General features: G+C 51.0%; 1 protein-coding gene across 1 annotated transcript in view; it reads right to left on the reverse strand.

Moving 5' to 3' along the window:
• Positions 1–312: 312 nt before the first annotated feature.
• The window catches only part of MN1 (MN1 proto-oncogene, transcriptional regulator), a 79956-nt gene continuing 57118 nt past the window's right edge, over positions 313–23150 (reverse strand). Inside the window, exon 2 of the mRNA XM_085075705.1 lies at positions 313–2712. Coding sequence (XP_084931831.1) covers positions 2546–2712 — 167 coding nt within the window. The 3' untranslated portion in view covers positions 313–2545. The remainder of the gene's footprint in view (positions 2713–23150) is intronic.

Consider the following 23150-nt stretch of genomic DNA (forward strand, 5'->3'; position numbering starts at 1 on the left):
ACAGGGTGCAGGGCTGCTGCCCAGTGGGGGACGACAGCTGACAGCTGAGCTGGAGGGGCCAGGAAAACCACGACCTTGCAGTGACACGGGCTGTGCCATGCTGTGGCCGGGAACATGAGCTGAGCAGCTGCCTGGTGGTGCTTGGCCAGCGGCCGAGGTGCATGGGCTGCTGGTGGCCAGCATCAGAGCTGCTCAGAGGCCCCTCAAAGACCTTCCCAAGCAAGCACAGCCAGCTTGCTCCAGAAACAAAATGCCTGCCCAGGAAAAAAAAAAAAAAGAGACAGCTTCAACTAAGAAATAGCCACAGGCAGGTTTTGTTTTTAAAGCATTTTTATTTTCTTCGTTTTGAATTGAATTTTTAAGTGATTTGTCTCACTGAAAATGGACACATTTTGAAATCCCATGTGTTCCCTCCTCTCTGCCCAGAGGGGTTTGGCTGCTGACCCAGCGCAGCAAGCTGGGGGGCTGAGCCACAAGCTCCTCATTTTCTGTGGCAGCTTTGTACCTTTTCCAGAGCAAAGGCAGTCCTCAGAAATGGGTAACCTCAAGCAAATACCCCCTTCTCCTGTACCTGGGACTGGTTTTATAGCACCTGGCAATGAGGGACAATAGCCGGAGGGAGCAGAATAAGAAAATAAGATTTCCTTACGACTTTCTTTTTTATAATCAAACCAAGGGTAATGTCATGCCCACCACCCAGCGCAGCCCATCACCCCGTGGGGGCTTTAGGGAGAGCAGCCTGTGTCTTCCCAAGAGTCTCCTGGACAACCAGCACCAGCAAGAGCCCTGATCAGACACACCACAGGACCAGCTCAGAGCGGGACACTCTGAGCCTGTCCTGCTGCTCCAGTGCCACCCAGCCGTGGGAACACTTGTTCCCTCAAACAGCTCCACCATTTCGGTGTGAAATCATCGCAGCACCATCTCCACACGTGAAATGGTGTCGGCACAGCTGCACCACCAGTGGCTGCCATCGCAGCCCCACTGATTACAGCACCCTTGTCACGCCGCTCCGTGAGCGAGCAGCAGCGAGGCTAAATTAGAGCAACTAATTGCACGTCTCTTTGAAACAATCAGAATGACAAATCAGTGGTAATCTCTTCAGTTCTAGAGGGAAGCTATTGCGGCTCGTTCACAAGGATTAATCAGCTTTTCATCAGTGTTATTATACCAGCACTGCCTCGGGAGAAGCCCCGAGGCCACGCTGGCTGGACTCACACCGCAGGGACACCGAGGCCACTGGCAGAGCAGGCAGCGTGGCCAAGCTGCTCTCTCCCAGCCCTTGTCCATCAGCAGGGCTGCCATATCCCACACTCTGCTCCCAGGCTCTCCAGCCCTCGCTCAGGTTCTGCCCAGGGGCAGCTCTGCCTGGGGGGCTGCGCACTGTGGGTGGCTGAAGTCTTGAGTTCATCCCCCTTAGAGTGACTCTCCAATACACAAAACCATTTTAATGGTCAGTGCCAAATCAGAGATCAGTCAAGGAGAAATAACTACAGGCCTCTCCCTTCTACATAATAGGCTTCAGGAGACACCCTGGTGCCCCTCCCCGAGCACAGCTTTCTCCATGCACCATCAGCACTGCTCAGGGTCTGTCTGGGGCTGCTTCATAGAAATCCCACACACCCTGTTGAGCGGGAGCTGTCAGCAAGCAGAGCTGGTGCCTTTCAACTCTTTACCACCTGCACTCAGCAGAAAAGCACTCAGCAGCATCCCTTCTTGGCTGATACTCAATGTCCAGAGAACACAGGCTGCTAGGGATGAATTGCCTAGGCTGGGTTCTTTCAGCCCTACCATTGCTCCATGGCATGACCATGCTCAAACAAGCCACTTCTCAACAAAAGCTAAAATGGGAACAGATTAACCAACATCTGCACTTCCACTGCACTTCGTGGCAGTCCTGGAGCACTTTGCATCTCACACACATGCTAAGAACACTGATGGCAAAGAGCTTTACTGGAAATGCTCAGACCTTGTGCTGCCATCAGTGGCGCTGCCCTTTGGCCAAGGCTTAGGAGGGAAGGATGCTTGAGGGAAGAAAAGCAATTTGTGATACTGCTCCATGGACAGAACTCTGAAACTTGCTTTTCATGGACTCATCTTCTCACTCTCAGACACCTTCCCCTGGTCCACACAGGTCCTTTTGCCCCACCAAGCAGGAACTAAGCACACAAATGTGCACGTGGGGTGTGCAAGGAGAAGAGAAGGCCATGGTGCTGCTACAAAAGGCCCCAGAGATAAATCCCTGGCCTTTTGTGCACTCAGACCACCAGCCCTCAGAGCTCTGGACAAGAGGGCTGAAGTGCTACACACGGCTCTGCTGTGCCCTGGAAAAATTCTGCGGCAGGCACATGGCATTTCAGTCCCCTGTTTCAGTTTACAGGCACACAGGTCATTCATTCCCTCCCCAGCACAGCTCTATTCTGTCTGGCCAAGGGGCTGATGCTGGCCTGGGATAAAAGCCTCTCCACCAGTGTGACAGTGGTGCACCTGCCCGTGGACAGAGCCAGCTGAAGCTTGTACCAAATGTCCTGGGCACAGTGTTCCCTCAGGTGCAGGTCAGTGCTGCTGCCACAGAGCCTGCCCAGGGCAGCAGCTCTGAATGGGATGCTGCCCAGCTTGGCACAGGGAGATGGTTCTTGGCATCCAGGAGACAGTCAGCAGCCAGGCCAGCGTGGTGCTGCATGGGGGCACCATCCGAGTGGGAATCACCATCTGCAAGGCATGGAGACAAGAGAGGATTAGCAGAACTCAGCCACAGCAGACCAGCTCCCAGCAGCTCCTATCCCTGCTCAGCCAGTTGAGAGACTGGCGTTAAATGGTCCTGGATCAGGGCCTGCAGCACCATGTTCCATGAAAAAAATATCAGGCTGCAGCCCACTGCTGGGGCTGGGGAAGGGTGTGCACAACAACACAGCAGCACTGGGAGCAGCTGAACACAGCTCTCCTGTCACCTTCAATAGCTCCGTGCCAGCTCTGCCACATTACAGGCTTGGATCACACCATCAAAACTCAACAATGAACTTGAGTTACATAAAGATCCAACTCGTGGAGAAGAGGCTCTTGACGTTTCCCCACAGTTGGGTTTTAGGGTACGTTAGGAACGCTGAAACCATAGATGGAAAGGTGAAGTCAGGCATCAGGGCCCTCCAGAACAGTTACACTAAAACTGCTGAAAAGCAGACAAGGAAACACACAAGGTCACACGCTGCAACCAAAGAACCCTTGAAGCTGTTTGCAGATGGCAAACGTGCACTACACGGCATGTGTAACTTCCATTTCCCACCAGCACGTGTGTGGGCACACACCAAGTATAACATGGACATAAAATAATACAGAGAGATATATTTAAGTCCTCTTCATGCACACGTAAAGCCAGCATCCAGGCAACAAAATTCTGGTGAATTCAAAGCACTGAACCAAGAGAAATCCTTAAAATCAAAAGAGGTCTCTTAACTCATTGTCTTTCACACCAGAACAAGTCCATGCCAATAATATTTTTTTTTCCCTTCTGAATACCAAACTCACTCCCACCTGGATTTGCCTTGCTGCTGCTGGAGCTCTGATGCACACAGTTTACCCAGTGCATGTTAAAATGCCCATGAAGGATGCTGTGGTGAGGAAGCCAGGTTACAGTGCTGTACCTGCCCCGCTCTAGATGATCCTCTGCAGATCTCCACTCGCAGCTTTGCTCAGGCCAACTCACTTAGAAACGTCTGAAAGTCAAAGCATTGCTCTCACTCAGGGAGTTTCACGGTGTATTTCGTAACTGGGGCTCACAAACACAATCCTTCACCCATGCACTGCTGTTGTTGCCCACAACAAAGGCATTTGGGATCAAAGGAAAGGGTTAACCCCCATGCAGTCATCGCTTGGAGTCCTGGAGGTCTGAGCGCTGCCAACTCCTGAAAAATGGCCACCAGGCAGGCAAGCTGCTGAGAATCATCAGAATAAGATTGGAAGGTGTCCACATCAATCAATCACTTGTTGACAGATGACTGGAAGCCCCCACTGTGCCCGTGGACAGCTGACCAACTCTCGGCTTAACCTGGAGTCTAACATTAGCCTGTTTGCTTCGTGTGGGTGGCTGCTGCGTTATGACCTTAATAGTCAATCAATCTTGCAACGAGCAGTCTGTCTGGCAGAAACATTCATTATCCATCCTATTCATGCATTGAAGAGCTTTATCTTCAAAAACTCTGCGTCACTTAGGGGAGGAATAACAGAACCCTGAGCAAGAAAATAGGCCCAGCCCCAATTCCTAGGGGGAATCCGGATGTTGGGGCTGAGCTCCCACAGCCACTGCAACCCCAGACACAGGGGCACTCAGGGCAGGGCTTGGCCTCCCTTTTATTTCTGGTACCTATTCAGGCTGCTTTGAGGTTGCTGCTCTTGCACCAGCAACTGCTGGAATCAGTGCCAAGAGGAAGACAAGGGGGAGAGATATGAAAGGACAACAAACACACATCAATTAAACCTTGCAAGCTGTTAGTCACACTAGTTAATAAGTTCTTTCTATCTGTAAAGTGCTCTTAGTGACAAATCCTTTAACTGGCACTCAGAGCGTTATTATGGCTTTCAAGATGCCTCTGTCTTTCATGTGCTGCTTCTTGTACACATGTGAGTGCTCCCCGTTGCGCAGTCTGTTTACACTAGTTGTGAGAAGACATCATCAAAGCAAACTGAAAGCAACACTAAATGCTTGGGAAAAACAGAATTTATTCACCGCTGCCTGCTCTGAAATCGCCTTTCAGTTAACAAACCACAGTGGCAGCGGGAGGAGCTGGGGAGCTGGGCTGGCACAGCAGCCTCTCCAGGCATCACCACCAGCATCCATCTCCTGGCATCAGGCAGGGAGCTGAACCCGCTCCCACCAGCTGAGACCTGGTGGTCACAGCTCCAGGGATGAGGAATTGCAGGAGCTGCCTGTCCCCTGCTGTGGCCAGGGGTCCCAAGGATGGTGGTCTGTGTACTGGAGCTGTGCCTGGGACAGGACAGGGGCAGCTAAGAACCCTCTGCCATCACTCATCCTGGCCATCCCTGTTCCAGGGGCACCCAGAGGGTGGTACAGGCTTTGTTTCAAAGAGCTGAAACCAGACAAAGCTTTGAGCAAGGTGAAGGAAGGAGAAGATTAGCACTCCTGCCTTGCTCAGTACCCACAGCAGCCAGCACAGGGTGAACACCTTGGGGGGGCTGCAGGAGCCCCTTCATTCAGGCTGGTCCCTCTTCAGGAAAGGGACAGTGAGAAGGTGGCTCCAACCCCACCTGCATTGCACAAAACCTGACCAACATCCCAGGAGAGCAATATGTGACATACAACAGCACATAAACACAGGGAGGACAGGGACCTGACCCCAAGTGCCCTGTGTGGGGCCACCAGACACACATGGGACACCCTTACAGAAACCATCTTCACAGCACCACGGGACACCCTTAAGAAACCCTTCAGAAACCATCTTCTCCTTACTCAAAGTCAAAGCAATTAGGGCCCTGCAATGTTAGATTAAGAAAGAGACAGTTAATAGGAGAGCTTCCATAATCCTTCACACTCAGGCTGCCAAAGCAGCAGCAATTCAGCAGGCCTTGTCCAGGCTGATTGTGTGTCCTGAAAAATGAACAGTAACTCTTGCACAGAAGCAAGTTATGTTTCTGCAAATTCTCTTCTATACAAACTAAACTATTCATTGCCTTAATAAAAATTAATGTGCGATGGTCATTTATTAAATTCAGGAAAATGCAGGGCCTCAGAGCAATCTTTTCATGGTTTTGGTACCTGGGACACTCAGCACACAGCATGTGCTCCCTGTGCATGGCATGTCCCAGGTTACTGCTGCCCGATGCCACCCTGTTCATCCAGAACCCATGGCCCAGCACGAGGGAGCTGTGCCACTGGGGAGTGGGATGGCAGCAGTGGGACATCTTGAGGGGCCCTCCAGGCTATCAGTTGCAGGTGACAGCATTAGATCTGCTGCCCCAGAAAATCCTCTGTGCAACCTGGCCTCCTCCGGCTGGCTCAGAGCTTCACGGACGGTGTCAAGTGGCAACTTTCTGGATTCTGACCTTGCTGGAATTTGCTCCTGGGGTGGGGACACGCCACTCCATAAAGTTCCCATTAGTGTAAAAGCAGATGTAAGCACTTTGCTGGCAGAGCTCGGCAGCAGGGAAGCCTGCAGTTGATCAGTTCTGCCTCGCTGGTCACTGCAGTCAACAGGAATTACCGCGGAGGGTTCCTGTGCCCCTCTCCCAAAGCCCACCCCTCCAAAAAAGGATGGTTTAAAGAAGCCAGCTGAGCTCAGGCACCACTCCAGGATAATGCAGTAAATCCATGTGTTGAGGGGAGCCAGCCCCAGCCAGGAATAGCCAGCAGGAAAGCAGTGTGGATTTGTTTGTTGTACAGAACAAATCCAACTGTGGGGATTTGCTGCTGCTCCCCCAAGGAGCCAGTGACTCCGGGGCCTTTGTGCTCCATGACTCAGCGCAGGACCAAGGGACAGGCAGGTGGCAGCTGGGACTGGCCTTTGCCACCAGCTCCCACAAGGACACCCAGATTGTCACAGCCAGGGAGCAGCACCTGCCCCTTCGCATGGCACGAGGGGACAGCCAGACCCTGCAACACCACCCTGGGCTGGGGACATGAGCACAGCCCCCCAGATCCTGGACACCAAGTGGGATCTGTGGCCACAGTGCTCAGCTACAGGAGGGGAAAAGCCAGCAGTGAAGGCTGCTGTGGCCACAGAGCTTTCTGTCACCGGAGGAATGGCACTACCAGTCTTCCCCCCGTGCTCCCTCTCCATCATGTTGTGCTCAGAACCAGCACCAGCTGACCTGGTTTCAGCCAGTTTTCCTTCATGATTAACAATCTCCAGGCCCATGCTCACTCTGTTATTCTCACCAAATTAAAGAGCAGTCCTGGATCCTCGTTAGATTTGCTCACATTTGAGCAGTGTCATGTGGTCAGTAGCCCATGGCAATACACTAAATTAAAGGCCTAATGCAGAATCCACCTACGAGCCTGACAACTAATGAATCGAGGGCTTCAGGCCCCAGAGGAGCTGTGCTGGGATGAAGCCACTTCACACCGAGCCACAGCAGAAGTGCAGTCCCTGGGCTGTCATTCAGAAATAAAGAGTTGTTGAATTTTATTCACCACAGGACACAGAAACAACAGCATCTCTGTAACTAACGCTGCCTTGCCAGAGAGCCAGGCAGCAAGGAGCCCTCTCAGCACTGATCCCTCAGGGCACAGCAGCTCCAACCCACTCACCAGAGGTGCTGCAAATGATCTCCCGCTTGATGTCGATGGACTGGGGATGAATCCCCGTTAGGAACATGCTGACTCTCACCTCTGGTCAAAATTAATACCTCCACCCTTCCATCCAAACCATGCTGGTACCCCAGAGTACACCCCATGGTCCCTTGCTGTGCCCCCAGCTCTTCCTCTGTGCCCCAAAGGGAGAACAACAGAGACTGTGGCTCCCTGTCAGCACCCTCTCCCCATCCCCAACAGCGGCTGGGAAAGCACTGGATGCAAGCTCTGAGGCCATCAATTTTGCTCTGAAGCATTTCAAGTTGGAGCTGAAGCCTGGAAAGGTTCAGCCTGTTGCATCAGACAGCTCCAGCCCTGCAAAGGTCAGGGCTGTTTTGGTAAGGAGCTGTTTGCTGAAGCCTCCCCCTGCCCCAGATCCCTGCTCTTGGCCACAGGCTCATGCACCCCTGTACACACACCTCTCCCCATGCACACACACCTCTCCCCCTGCACACACACCTCTCCCCCTGCACACACACCTCTCCCCCTGCACACACACCTCTCCCCCTGCACACACACTCACTCTTTCCAGCCTTTGGGAATGGAGAAGCTCCACAGCAGGACACTGCTCCACGAACTGGTGGCTGTGCAGTGCTCCTGCCATTTCCCAAGCCCTGAGTGTCTGAGGATGTCCAAACCTCCAGCTGTACTCCAGGCTCCTCATTGACAATGGCAGCTGTTTGTATGTCACACACATGTGTTCACAACAGGGCCAGGAAAGCTTCTGGCCTTGACACTGTCACCATTTGGATGATGTAGCCATTATACCAGTAAATAATTTGTTTTGGTGCTACTCAGCTGGGAATCCATACAGTGCCTAGGTTTAATTACATTGCCCAGTTGGTGGGTCTTTCTCCCTACAGAAATTAGGGGATTTGCCTTTAGGATTTGGAGAGCACTGAGACTGACCTCAGAGGAAGAGCTCTCTCAGAGAAATGGAGCCATCTCTTCAACCCTAAGTGAGAGCTGCATTTTAACATGATTTTTTTTTTCCTAGACAGACTTCAATCTCATTAATTTTAAGACACTTCAAGCTCTCTTTAGCAGTCCCTAACATAATTCTCCTAACTTAAGATACAAGATACTAGATAGAAGTAGCCAATCCCATTTATAATTGTATATATGACCAGCAATTCAAATTCACTTCCCTTGATTTAATGTCCTATTTGTATTCTATCAATAAATGGAGTTCTCAGGACCATACTTAAATGGAAGCAGCACTATGCTCTGATAGCCAAAGCCAGCAAAAAAAAATTGCATCACTAAACTAAAATGTCTTGTAGTATATGATTCCTTGACTTATTGTTCTCTCCTCTTCACTGCACTTGAATATTAACTGTTGTATTAATAGCTCACTCTTAATTATCCATGAGTAATGTACTACAACCAGAAAATTAATGGAGGGAAGCACCACAAAAATGGAAAAGAATTCTCCCTATCCCAGACACATTTTCAAGCACACTGTGAGAGGAAGAAGATACACAGAGAAGACACAGCCAGAGGAGAGGCCAGTTCTGGGGAGGGTCAGTTTCTGAACGCCAGTGATGGTCCTTGCCCTGCTGGATCCTGCTTGCCATGGGAGGGAGGTTCTGAGGAGGGGTCTGAAAATGATCCCAGAGAGCTGGGCTGGTCTGGAGAGGGGCAGCAGAGCCAGCAAGTGACTTGGTTCTCCAGCCCAGATGAAGGAGATGAGTGAGACCAGAGTGAGAAATTTCCAATTGTTAAGGAAAGCTTAACAAGAATCTAAACTTGAAAAGACTGACAAAGGACGGGGTGTTCTTATGGGTAACATGGATTTCTCAGAGTTAAACATTACAGCTGACAGGAGTGCAAAGATACGCTGTACCCCTCATTCCTCACCACCCCTGCTCTCCAAAGGGCACCTCTCATCTCTGCTGGGACATTTCCCTTCCCCAGAACCCTGTTGGAAAGTGCTGCTCACCATGCTGCCATGACAATAGTGTCTCTGCCCCCGAGCTGGGACTGGGGACAGTGCCACCATGGCTCCTCCAAAGCCACCAGGAGCTGCACAGGCAGAGCCACCACATCCATCTCCACGGGTGTGATCCTGGGGCTGCTCCAGAAGACTGGAATGGTGAGGTGCCTAATTAAATATGTGCCTCCCAGTGCCGGAGCCCTGCAGCAGCCATGAATTATGCAGCGGCTCACTTACATGTCAGCAGGATCACAATATTGATGAGCTATCCTGTGTGTAATCTGATAAAAACCAAGATAAACTCAGCAAAAATTGAGTGTAATATGATCCTTTCCTTTCAATAAACCACTTCCAGCCCAGCACTGGGAATGTCTCCCCAGGCTCCCTGCTCACCTCAGGCAGCTCCTCAGTACAGCCCAACACAGGCAAGGAGCAGCAGAAATTCTCTGCACCTGCAAGGCAGCTCTGGGTGCCTGTGAAGGCTACCTGGGGATATTTCTGTGCCATGTGGGGTTAGAGGATGGTGCTCTCCAGAGCACCAGTGCATTCCAAAAGGTTTGCATTTTGGCATTTAGATTAATGCTGGAGACAGGGAGGAAGAAGTTGCCATGTCTCACATTGACTCCCTCCTCTCTGTCTGAGCAAATGAAGGATGACAGAGTGCAACTCCCACTCGGAAATGCTTTCCAGGGCTGACACAGACCCAGGTCTGACTCCAGCTCCCTTGACAAGCCAACTGCTTTATCAACCTGGGCTGGGTGCTTTTGGTACCCTGGGAACAGCCAGGGGAACACCTCGAAGAGAGGGGAGAGGCTTCTGGCCATGGTTGGTCACCACAGAAGGCTGTGAGACAAGGACAGAGGACACTGATCCCTGCCCCATCACTCCCTCAGCGCAGCAGGGACTGGTGCTGTTCCCCCTGAACTCAGTGAGACCTTCAGAGGGGAAGGTCTTCCCCTTTCCTGAGGGGAAGCAGAGCCAACCTGCATAGCTGCTACCCAAGACTGGAGGGTGACAACACCACAGAGTCAGCACCACATGCCAAACCAAACCACAGGCAGCCCCAGGCTCTCCACAGCCACAGGTTCCTCCGGTTCCTGACATTGCAGGAGGGGTTTGGATCCAGCCAGGTCCTACTTGCCCCAAAGGCCACTCTCCCTCGTGCCCAGGGGGTCTACACTGGCCAGGCAGGTGCAGCTAGGGGGGAATTGGGCCATCCCAGCACCCTGCAGGAGTCTCCAGCCCCAGTGATAAGCCTGCAGGGAGGGACAGAAATGTTGCTGCCTGGAGACGCCTCATTTCACAGATGTGTCTGTGTCTGCGCAAGAGAGAAACTTTCACAGTTTTACTGCTTCTCAAATATTTTAATGCAAGCCATTTGGTGTCATATTTTTAAAAAATGGGTACCAGCACAAGCTACATGCACATTAGCAACTGTCTCTCTATTAGTGTAAATACAAGAAGCAGAAAAGCACAGTCTGACTCCTAATCCATATGGTTATTCCAAATAGATTGCATGGTCTTAAACTTTGGCTTATTAGACTGGATCTTACATATGGAAAGAATTAAAATGCTGGATTTACAGTGCAGGCTAATCAGAACATGTTTAAATTATGATGCCCCAGCAGCCCCAGAGGGTCACAGCCTCCCAGACACCTGGTGGAGACGCTGATCCTGCTCACACAAGAACCTCCCCAAAGCCTGGCGTTGCAAGGGCTGCACCACAGCACAGGGCAGGGCAGATCCAGCCTCCAGCACTCCAACGCAGCAGGCTGCAAGGAGGAAATACCTCATTTCCCACCGACTAGTCCATACAAGCAGAGACAATAGGGCCAAGTGTGTGCTGCCGGCAGCGCTCCCGCCTTGGAGTGCTGGCCAGCCCGGGCTGCTCTGCCCTGACTCTTCCTATCTGAAAAAGCCATCAGCCTGCCTGCTCCTTCACTTAGAATGAAAGGTCACTTCAGGGCTTTTAGGGTGGTTTTTTTTTTTTCAAACAAAAGAATTATCTGGATTTTTAAAAAATACTTTGCCCCGAGATCGCAGAAGCTATTAAAAGCAAGGCATGATATCACTGTTAATGAAGCCAGAACTCACAGGAAGGTGTCTATACATTACTTACTTCTGCTAACTCCTTTCTGCACAAGGCCAGACTCATCTCGGGTGCTTCAATACTTGCATGTCCACCACCACAGAGCTAAGCATACTCCCCCACCAGAGAATCTCCTTGCAGCAATCCAAGCCTCTCCCCTTTTATTCCACTGATGTTGTTTCCATGTGAGTCAGTTGCCTTTTTATTGCTCCTCTAAATACAGCTTTCTCCAAAGTTGCTGGATTTCTAGACTTGGAAGCATGACAAAAGAATGCACTGATTCACCCCCTTCCCTCCCCACAGCTCTGCTCTTGCCGGCTGACACCTCCCTGAAGCAGACTCACCATAGGGAGGGTGACCAGTATGAACCAGTGTGGATCCAGCAAAGGAGATGTGGTCTGGGGAGCTGGAACCCAGCCATGTCTCCAGCTGTCCTGGACTCTCCAATCCCCAGATGACAAACCCCATAGCTGGTCCCACACCAGCCCCAGGACTGGTGCTGCACTGTGCCACACCATCCAAGCTTCACTCCCTGGGCTGGAGCCAATGCCATCCACAGGAGTGCAGCTCCCTCAGCTCCATCCCAGACCCAATAACACTGATCAACAAGGCTCCCTTTCCTGGAGGGTCACCAGAGGCTGTACAGAGCACAGGGGGAGAGGGTTTTTAAAGCACAGTCAGCCCCTTTGCCACTGTGTCAAGTGGCAAGTCAGTTATTAGTCTTTCTAACAGCCAGAAAACATCAGCACCAGGGACCCAAGCAAGTGTTTAGTGTCTGCTTGACTCCCTGAAGTGCCACAAGCTGAAGGGCAGCCTATGGCCAGGGTGGCCAAGGAGCAGGGTCACACCCCCAGCCCACCCCTGCTCCCTCCTCCTCCTCAGCCCTGGCACAGGCCAGGGCCACAGCCTGGGCTCACAGAAAGCCACATGCTGGGCTTCCAGTGGGCACTTGCTACCAGGAACAAAAGCCAGCCAGGCCATGGAGCTGCAAGGGGGCTCAGCAGCAGTGTCAGGCTGGCAGCACCCAGCACAGGGCAGCCTCCTGGGCAGGTCCTAAAAGTACAGGAATGAAACAGAATGGTTTCCCCACATGGTCCATCCTGTCAGCTACACAGGAGCACCTTATCTGGGCTGAAAGCATCATCAGATTCTGCTGTCAAAAGATGCAGAGGAACTCTGAAATGCCAGAGATGAATAGATAGCCCTGTTCAAACTATCCCCTCAGCACTGAGAGCAGTTCTGCATAAACACACTGCACTAACTATGGCCTAAGAGGGTTTTCCTCTGTCCAGCCTCTCATTACTGAGGACTAGGGAAAGAGAAGGAGCATGTGCTCCTTTTGGTTCTTAAGGAAATTATTAAATTGGGCTCAACTTTTCATCTTTCCCACAAAAAGGTGCTCTGTCATCTCGTGCCTGTTCACCTACACAAAGACGAGATGACATCTCTGGCTAAAGGCCGACAGTTCTGCACCTCCTTGTCACTTTTAACAAGAAAATAATCCTGCAGAAACACTTGAAAAACAAATCGGTGTTGACACTCCTCATCTGCTAGGTACACTTTACAAAAGGAAAGAAATACTGCATTAGCGTTTGACCTACTCACCTCTCTGACATTGGAAGAAAATAAAGAGGGAAGGCTCAGAAAAGCTGATGCTGAAGTAAGAATGTCAGGAAGGCAGGCAGAGCTCGAGGCTGGAGCCCCCAGCCCAGCAGGCAGGGCAGGGCTGAGTCAGCCCAGAGGGGAGCTGAGAGCCCAGAGCATCGAGGAAGCTGCAAGGGGAACACAGGAGTCCCAGGGATGGGTGAAGAGATGCTTCTGCAGATGAGGGCATGAGGATTTGGACAGGGACCATCACCAAAAAGCCTCTCAGTCCAGTGAGGCGCTGGGGCTCTGCCCTCGGGCTGCAGTCAGTCCCTCCTCTGTCTTATCTCTCCCCCACAGCAGCCCTGTTCCAGCTCCATCCTTGCACCGTTACACAGCTGTGTAGTGCTGAGCAGCTCCTTGCACTCACAAGAGACTGCCTTGCCCTGCTCTAAATGCTCCTGAACCACCCAGAACACTTCCAGCTCCTGACCTCTGCAGCCCACAGGCAGGAACAAGAGGGTTTCCTCTGCTCCCAGTGCTGTCAGCTGCTCCCTTCATTCTGGGCACGGTGGATTTCACCAAATAAGTCATGCTAACCCCACCTCCTCTCCCCTGAGCAGAGGCTACCAAGAAATAAAACTGAGCTTTGTCTTCTGAGCAGCCAGACACACTCTCCATGAGAATGCTCCCAGCACAGGCAGCTTGTCCTTTGGCTACAACACTCGGGTGACTCTCCACGTATGCAGGCACCAGATGGTCTCCCTGCTCCCCCAGTATGGCTGGGCACAGCTCTGCTGCCGCCTCACCAGGCACAAGTCCTTGCCTGTAGGAGGTGAGGGCACTTCGAGGAACTCACAGAAATATTTTCCCACCGGTAGCTGTCGGCCTGAGCTAATGCGACATGACACGTATCTCACTAGGAACAATGTGCTGACATTCAGAGCCTGCTCACCATGTTCCCAACCGTGCCACTGTCACCGCAGCACGATCACAGGCAGGGGGATAGATTTGCCCTCAGAGCTTGTTTCGAGCACCCCTTTGAGGTGGCACTGCTGTGGAAGGGCTGGCAATCCCTCCACAAGACAGCTTTTTAACAGGTAGCACGGTGCCATGGTAATGTCAGCTGGAGCAGGAGGACAGGGAGAGAGGCAGTGCTGCCTGAACAAGGAGTCTCCTGCAAAGACACTCTCATTAGTGTCCAGGAACACTGGCAGCTTCACATCCTGCAAAGATGGCCCTGAGCTCTGCCACGTCTCTGTAAAAGGTGCAGCTACACTCGGGAGCAGGAGTCAGACACGAGTGCCAACTGTTCGCAGCCTGAAGAAAACCCTTCCACCAACAGCACCATCTGGGAAATGCCTCTGCTGTCTGTCCCTGCGACACCCCAAGGAGAGTGGATGGGAAGTTCTTGGGGCAGATCCCCTCCAGGCTGCAGGTGGGGAAAGGCAGGGAGCATGACAGAGCATGGTTTGTGTGCCGAAACCCCGACACCCGCCCGTGCCCTGCTTACACAACAGCATTACACAACGCGGCGCTTCCGTGGATTGCATAAGGCCAGGATGGGCACACCCCAAACCCCAGAGACAGCGACGTGCTGGGACAGCAAACCCACCTCTGGTCACCCAAAAGTACATTCCCACCATGCTGCTTCCCCACTGACCCTTCCAGGCCACACCTGAGAGGAGGCAGCCCAGCAATATGACAAGAAGCATCACAGCACAATACCAGGAGGCAAGAGAAGGAACTATTTCACCACATCCTGGGAAGAGGCTGATTTGACCCCAAATCTTGGGACCAGGGGAGCTCTTTCTTGCTGAGCAATGAAATTGTTATAACTTCTGGAGAATTTAAAGTAAATTTTGTTAGGGATTGTCCAGAGCCAGCCCAGCACAAGGGGCAAACAGTAGTTCCACAGAGTCTGCAGTCAGCTGGGTGACAAAAGCATCACTGTGGTCACCAGCAGTTCCACAGAGTCTGCAGGTTTCAGATGGGTGACAAAGGCATCACTGTGGTCACCAGCAGTTTGTAGCTTCTACCCCAACCTGCTGCAAGAAGGAGCAGTACTGCCAGGTGTTGCCATACAGCAGATGTGAACTCCTGGTCTCTGTTTCAACAAAATCTGTGTAGCACATCCCAGTGTGAAAAACAGAGCATCTACTACACCACACAGCACAGAGAAGGCTGCTAGGAAGGATGAGGTTTGGGTTTCCCTCCAGCCACTAAAGTTTCCATTTCCTGCACCCAAGCTAGACGCCTGCAGCCTGAGCAAGGATTTACGACAGCATAAGCTTCAGAGTCCCTCTGCTTCTCAAGGAAGTATCAGGAAATAAAAGGGCAATTGCATTAGTCAGTCCTCAGGAGTTCAGGGTTTCTGCTTGGTTTCAATGACAGCAAGTAAAAAAATTGCTCAGCTGCCTGACTGCAGCCTGCAACACCACAGGAGGCTGGACATGTCCTTTCCCAATGTGTCACAGACACAGCGCTGGGTGGGAATCCCACATAACACACCACCAACATATCTGCTCTGGTAAGCACCAGGATCAAGGTCAGGTCATGCAAGATTCCCATCCCCAGCACGCCAGAGCAGATCCCAGCAGGCACCACTGTCCCACCCTGAGCTCCACTCTGCTCCAGCAGCTCTCACCTGTGCAGGGGTTGATGGAAATGCAATGCCTGGAGGGTCTGAGCATCCCTGTGAGGTGCTCCCAGCTCATGGGCTGGTGTGGAGCATTTCATCTCTATTGAAAGTCCCACCAAGAGGAGATTTGCCTCTCCTATAGCTGCATCCCACCAGCCCTTGCTCTCCTTTGGCCCTACACCCACGTTCCCCGTGGTGGCAGAAGCACCATCAGCAAGGCCCCAGACATCCCAGCCTGTCTGGTACCTCACAGTCTGCTCAGCAGGAAGGCCACCCACATCTGTGGGAATGCTTTGCAAGGTTATATTATGAGCAAAATCCAGTTTTTCTCATGACATAACTAACCAAATCCCACTATCCAGGTCTGGAACTCATCCTTGGAAGCCTCGCTGACACCCTCCCTTCATCCTCTGTGTGTCCCCTCCACACAGCTCTTGGCTGGTGACCAGAGAGCCAGTTTCACCCACACTGCAGACCCCAATAATTGGTTTCTTACCTCATGTAATGACTCCTAAAAAGCCACTGCAAATCCTTTCAGCAAAAGCTGAGATAGCCAAATCCAGCTTCTACTAGCCTCTTTCCCTCTCCTCCCCCCAGATATAAATTTTATACTTGGAGCTACTAAAGTTGGCTGAAAATAATGATAACTGACAGATGCTGGGTTAAATAGGCCACAGTCTTTCCCTCGGGCCTAATTTAGACCGGATATCAAAATGATACAAAATATCATTGCTTGCCTTCACTCCATCAGGACATCTGTAGACAGACCAATATTAACTCCTTCCTGGGAATTGTGTTTGCACTGTGCTTGCAGCAGGACCCCCACGCCAGCACCCATGGACACACATGGCTTGCACCTCTCAGGACAGGTAATTAGAGGCTGTGTTCTAATGAATATGCACAAGGGGGCAGAGTCAGAGTTGTGCACCTGAGGTGAAGTTTTGCATATTTTAATTTTTCAACACTTGGCAGTGCAATCACACTGCGTTTGCTTGACCTCATGCATCTCATTTCCCAGGAGGCTTGTTGGGTTTGTTTCTCTTCAAAGAGAAAAGGAAACATTACAAAAGTCTCCCCTTTGCCTCCATCAAGCACTCAGGGTAAAACCCACAAGCAACCCCAAGCCTCAGCCCAGACAGGGTGCCACATCCTCATTGGCACCTGCCTGCACTAGAGGCAATGGATTCATCCACTAATAAGATTGAAATGTCTGACTAGCAAGTCTCATTTTCAGTTACTTATAAATTTACCAAGGGTTAACTGATCAACCACAATTTTCCATGGCAAATACACCCGCTGGACTGGATGTATTGATTTGAAGATTTAATTCAGAATTTCTTGGTTATTTCTGAGAAATATTTCTGATGCAAACTCTCCATCTCTCCCACTCTCTTCGCTTTAGAGGGCAAAAGCATATTCCGTGTTTTGAAAAAAACATGAGCTTGATTTACAGAGTTACTGGTTTCACATAGTTACCCCCTAAACAAGGAGCTGTAAAAGCAGCTCCAGTAGAAGCAGCAGAGTTACAGCCACCTCTGCTCCACACCTGCCCACAGCTGGCTGCAGCCACAGTCCTCAAAACTCTCCAGCTCTAAGGGCTCAGAGCTCCTGAAGCCTCAACAAAACCCAAAAAGTGAACCAAGGCTGAAGAAAACACAGTTGGTGCTTTAAAGTGAAGTTGAATTCAAAGAAAATCAGTTCATCAGTTGTAGAGTTATAAACGTTAAGCTCAGGAAAGGAGATCATTTGTGCTCCCATAGACTCATAAAACTGCATTAAACATTAAGTACTATGTTAAAAGGACATTATTTCCACATCCCAAATCCAGCATTCAGGAGTTAGGAATGCCTCTGCAACCTGCATTTGACCTTGTTTCTTTCAATTGTGACAGGCTTGGGTTGCACTGATTTTCCTCCAAGAAGCCACATCAGGCAGGCTGGGTGGTGGAGCTGCTCTGTGAACAAACTGGAGATGCAAAGTGGTGAACACTGAACATTCAGCTTTGCCTGCTGGAGCTGGAAAATGGGGGTATAGGAGACAAAAATGGTTGTTTGGTTAAGGGAAGCTCATGTGCCCTCACAGAGCACTGCTTGCTGTACTCAGCACTGCTGCCAGGCTGCAGACTCTGTGGGGCTGCAGAGGGGATTGCAACAGACCCCAGAGCCAGGGGAGCAGCCTGCTGCCCACACAGCTTCACTGGAAGGCAGTGCCATGGTCCTGCAGACCCAGCAACTCTCCTCAGCCCTGCCTTGGGCTGGTTGAGTCCTGCTGCACACTGGATCCCTGGCGCAGGGCTGTGGGGAAGGACACAGGGCTGCAGGGCACAGGGATGCAGGGCACGGGGCTGCAGGGATGCAGGGCACAGGCCAAGCCTGCCAGCAGGCTGGGCAGCACAGCAGGAGCAGCTGCACACATGTGCCAGTGAATTGCACACTTAACTGGACACCGAGCACAGCCGACCTGTCAGCATGTCAGGACAGGAACTCCTAATCCGAGGCTGTGTCAGGGACAGCCAACAGCCTCAACATAATTGCAGAGAGGCACATGCTCATGGTCTGGCAGCAGAGATGCTGCTACTGATCTGACATGTGGAGCAGGGGAAGGCAGCAGTGGCCACCAGCGTGGCATCAGATGCTTTGAGCTGCTGCACAGAGCGTCCCCAGAGCTGCCCCTCTGCCTGCCAGCCCCACACCAGCCTGCAGCACCCCAGCAGAGCCCAGCCCTTGCTATAAGCAAGCTCTCCCTCCTTCAGAGGGCAGGGAAAACAGGGATGCCACAGAAAAGGGATTCCCTCAGGCTGTGGGCAGCCAAGCAGTGTTTATACCTCTGTGTGGTACCTGCCACTCTGCCATGCTGGGATGTCAGGGTAAAGAGCCAAAATATGTCATAGCCCCCAGCCACAGCTCTGGTGGCTTTACTCACATCATTAATAAATTAAACTTTGAGATTTGGAGAAGACAGTGGCAACAGCTGTTTCCTGGCATTGCACCTTTCCTAGATCACACCTTTGCCCTATGACAGTGTAAAAGCCACGAGACCAGCATCACCTCTGCTCCCACAGAGACATGCAGCCCACTCAGACATCACATGGGAAACACCTCTTGGGGCCAGCTGCAATGGGAGAGAGAGGTAAGAGAGCAGAGAGCAGTGTCCCAGGTTGCCCAGACCTGTATGAATTGTTGCTGAGATTCCCAGCATCAACAAGCAGGAACACAGTTTGGCATTTATCGTCCAAATGAGAAACCAAGTTTTCTGGAAATGTTATAAGCCGCAGGCAGTTATTAACAGGGTGCTGGTTCTGCTTCCCAGGGTTTGACCAGGGCATGCCAAAGGGCCAGCACAGAGCTGAGACAGCCCACAGTCCCCAAGGGCATCACTGCCAAGCACCTTCCCAGCAGGAGAGCCTGAGGCCTGGATCTGTGCCCCTACCTGGCAAGGCAGAGGCTCAGGTTGTTCTAGGAGCACAAGGAATAAATCTCTCCTGCAAAATGAAGCGCTGCTCAGTGCACAGCAGGACGTGCCACTGAGCTGACATCACCACCAGCTCTCCACAGCACATCCATATGGCTGGCCAGCAGTGGGCATGTTCTTTCACTTATATTTCCCTCAAGTTTTGATACTACACCAGGAGGTGCAGCAAAGCAGTTTAATGCCCAGGGTGATCACGCAGATCGTGGTGAGAGGGCTTTCCCCAGCAGCAACCCAAGCAGCAGTGAGACAGTGTCACACATTAGCCAGGCTGTGCTAAGCTCAGACCAGGGACAGATGTCTGAGCAAAACCTCTTTCCTTGCTCCAGCCATGCATCAAGGGTCACCCACACACATCCCCACCTGCCTCACACCTTCACACACCAAGCAGAACTAAACCCAGCCCCATCCCCAGCTCCAGCCACACTCCACTGGGACTGAAGAGCCATCTCTTCTCCTGGCCAAGTAGTATCTCCTCTGTGAACAGACAGAATAATGCAACAAACTATTTCATTTTTACTATTTGTATTTGACCTTTTTATATTGTTTGCTTTTTCCAGCATAATCCCCTAAGAACACGACTGATGATTTATAACAAAAGAATATCTCTATAGTGGGTGCCTTGCAAGACCTCTCTCCTGCTGCTTTAGAGTGATTTACTTTTGGATTAGCCTCTGATAGAGAAGGGCTCGGCTGACGATTTGCCCTCGTATATCAAAAGGGAAATCCTTAAGACATCACTATAAAACAGCAGGAAAGAGCACCTGCCTGACTCATAAACTTATATGATGTGGTTTAGTCAGATAGGCCATCTGCTTCCCTTACATACCCATATGTCCTTCGCTGTTCCCACTACCTCACTGTTAACTTTGGTGATTTTCTCCTTCACTTCCACAAAGCTAAAATAGAGAAATGAATCGAATGATAAACTTTCATGCAGATGGAAACAAGTGAAGTAGCCGCTGTCTCTGCTTTCTAGTTACACCATAAATAATGGCAGTGAAGGTGAGGAAACACACGTCTGCTCTTTGTTAGAGCCATCATATAAACTTAATGTGCCAAATCCTGCCCTGGCCTACACCCACATAGCTCAGCCAATTTGGGTGAAGAAAGATCCACTCTTATAGTGTGTCCTTGCCAAACCCCAGCTGTTCCAAACACTAGCAGGCCATGGTCCCCAGCACGGCTGTGCTCCCATGCTGGAGCCTCTTCCCATGGCCAAGGGATGGTTGTCCAGCCAGGGCTGGCCTCAACCATCCCAGTGTTTAGGGAAAAAATACAAGAAACTGGAGATTAATCCCTTCCCTCCCTCCTCATGTTTATGTATTTAGGGACTGACTATATATCAAACCTTCATCCCCAACGACCAAACAGACTTTTGTCCCCTGAACTCACCTGTGTCCCTTTTGAATCCATTTCTGTCTTGGCTTCTACAACAACCCATAACCATTAACTTCAGGGATGTATCAGAGCACCATAATATACAAGGTACTCCAGCTCCAAAACTGCTGGCTAGCTCCATTATGTACCCCCAGCTCTTGCCCTAGAAGAATGCAATTAGTTGCTTTCTAACGAACTTTTTGCCTTCCACACATGACTGCATGAGGCTGGCCAGCACCCCCAGGGACCAACCCAACACTCCTTTCCCACATGGACAGCCTGCTCTTCTAGCCTGCCTCACTCAGAAGTTCTTTCATGCCACCTTCTCCTCCCTTCAGCCTCTTTAAAGGTTTATTCTGCCTTTTTTGCAAGACAGGGCTTGACTAGCACATCACTCACTATATCCAAAATGTGCTTTGTGCAAAGACCATTCTCCACAGTGCAACTTTGTCTGGTCCTCTATCCTCTTTGGTCACGCAGAGCCATCAAACACCATTGTCCCTTTACACCTCTCACGAGGAGAAAACCAACAGATCCTGACCACAGCCACAATCCCAAGGAAGATGCCAGCTTGCCAGCCTGGGGCAGTGGAAAGCACCCAGCATGGAGGCAGAGGAAGCTGCAGGAATTTGTTCTTCAATGAGAGCATGTCTGCATCCCCTGGCCTGGGCAGGCTGCTGCAGTGCAGGGAGAGGGGGGCTCACACTAACCAGCCCTGGGGGCACAGGGAAATCGGCCTCCCTGCAGCTCAGGGGGAGAGAAAACCTCCTGTAATTTACGTCCTTTTTTAATGTTCTTCTTGCTTTTTAATTTCCCAAAATCGAGTCCCTGGGAGTTCATTTTTCTCCTCTGCAATAGAGTAAGGCAAGCAGAGGTTTTTCCGGCTCTCTGGAGAGCTGCCTATAGCCTACCACAGAGTGGATAAAAACCCGCGTAAAAAGACCACCCAAGGGACTGGGAAAGTGGTCCCCAGAGGGAAGAAAGAGGCATTTTGTTTAGAAAGGCTGAAGCACAGACAATTACCCAAAGCAGAAAAAAAACTGCATGAAATCTCTTGCTCAGCTTTCCCCTCCAAGACAGGAGCACTGGCCAGCACCGTGCTGTGCCATGGGCAACGGGACAAGGCAGCAGGGAGCACACATGTGTGTAAATGCACACACATGTACAGACCAGCATGTGTCCTCAGGTTAAAACTGGGAGCCTTTTGGGCACAGGAAACACTCCACTGCCCCTTGGAGAGACCCCAGTTTAGTGCTCACTAACTGTGGAGCAAATGGCTCGAGTCCCACAGCTGATCTCCACAAAGATCCAGCTATTGCAACACTCACAACACTCTTAGCCATGAAGTGTCTGCTCTTGCACACCCACAGCAATGGCCTTGCACACCCACTGCTGCCACACTGCCTCACTGGCCCTGCTGCCAGCCTGCAGTGACACGGCAGGGAGTGCCACTCCCCGGGCAGTGGGGACAGGCAAGGCAGAGTGCAGCTAGGGCAAGGGCTCTCTCAAAGAAATTAAAAGTGGAAAAGGAATCACATTAACCTCCTTAATTTTTCATTTCTGACACACACTGTTTTCTCCTCATTTCAAAGAATTTCAAGTTAATGTCTGGAGGGCAGAAAAATCCATTTCCCAATATGCCTGCTGCAGCTTTTTCACCAATCGACTGCCCTTCCTGGTACAATCACTGGGACATTGATTTTTTTTTTCTTTTTTCTTTTTTTTTTCTAGAGCATCATCCAAAAATCTATCAATGCAAACAGCATCTTTGAAAAAAAATACCAGCAATACAAAACAAGATGCTTTCTCCACCCTTTAACCTCAGTGCTGCAGGAAACTTCTACCCAGTACTAGTTTTAGTACTGTTTTTTTAGTACTATTGCAGCCTGGCAAGGACAGAGGCAGACCCATAAAGCTCATAGCAGTGGGAAAAGAGTCTGGGGGAGGGTGTCCCATCCAGGAGCAGTGGGCAGGGAAAAAGCTGATCTGTGCTGCACTAGTTAGGATTTAGGGAAGCCCACTGCAGGCAGCGCCCAGCTTGCTGTCTGTCCCCCACCAAGGGATAGACTCATCATCCCAGGGACACAGCCCAGTCCCAGGGCTGCCACCTGCAGCTCTGGGCTCACCTTGAGACCTCTGTGGGGAGGGAGAGCTTTGTCCCACACACTGGGGGGAAGCAACAGGAAGAGGAGCTGATTTTCTTCCCCTGCATTGCCTTCGATGGGACAGAGCCTGTGGCTCACACAGCACCCAGGGCTGATCACACAATAGCCTGGGTGCTGGGGAGCCTGGCAAACCCTCCTCCTATTACTATGCTAAATAAACACTTCACTCAACAGTCTTGGCACTTATTAAGCACCTGGGAGAGAGACTGCCTCACGTTGTCCAAAACACTCTTAATTACTGTTTAATCAAGATCTCTTCCCCTCCAGAAAGAAGAAAAAAAAAAAAAAAAAAAAAAGAGGTGGGTAAACATTTGCATGTATTTTCCACTGCAATCACATTACACATCTCTGTGACAAGCAAATTCTTGGCAGAGCTCAGGAAGAACACGCTGCCTGTGCAGAAGCATCGCAGCACAGCCTGCTCAGCCAAATAGCCTTAGGTCCCCCCCTTCCTTAGGTAAGGAACGGAACCAGGAGGATTTCCTGGCACATGGACTAACGCCATCAAATGCTTCTTTTATTTGTTGTTGACACATGTATAACAGTAGAAGAATCACTAAATAGCCTTGTAATATCTTGATTTA

Source organism: Lichenostomus cassidix, chromosome 15 (genome assembly GCF_008360975.1).
Source record: "Lichenostomus cassidix isolate B80296 chromosome 15, HeHo_3.0, whole genome shotgun sequence".
Lineage (NCBI taxonomy): Eukaryota > Metazoa > Chordata > Aves > Passeriformes > Meliphagidae > Lichenostomus > Lichenostomus cassidix.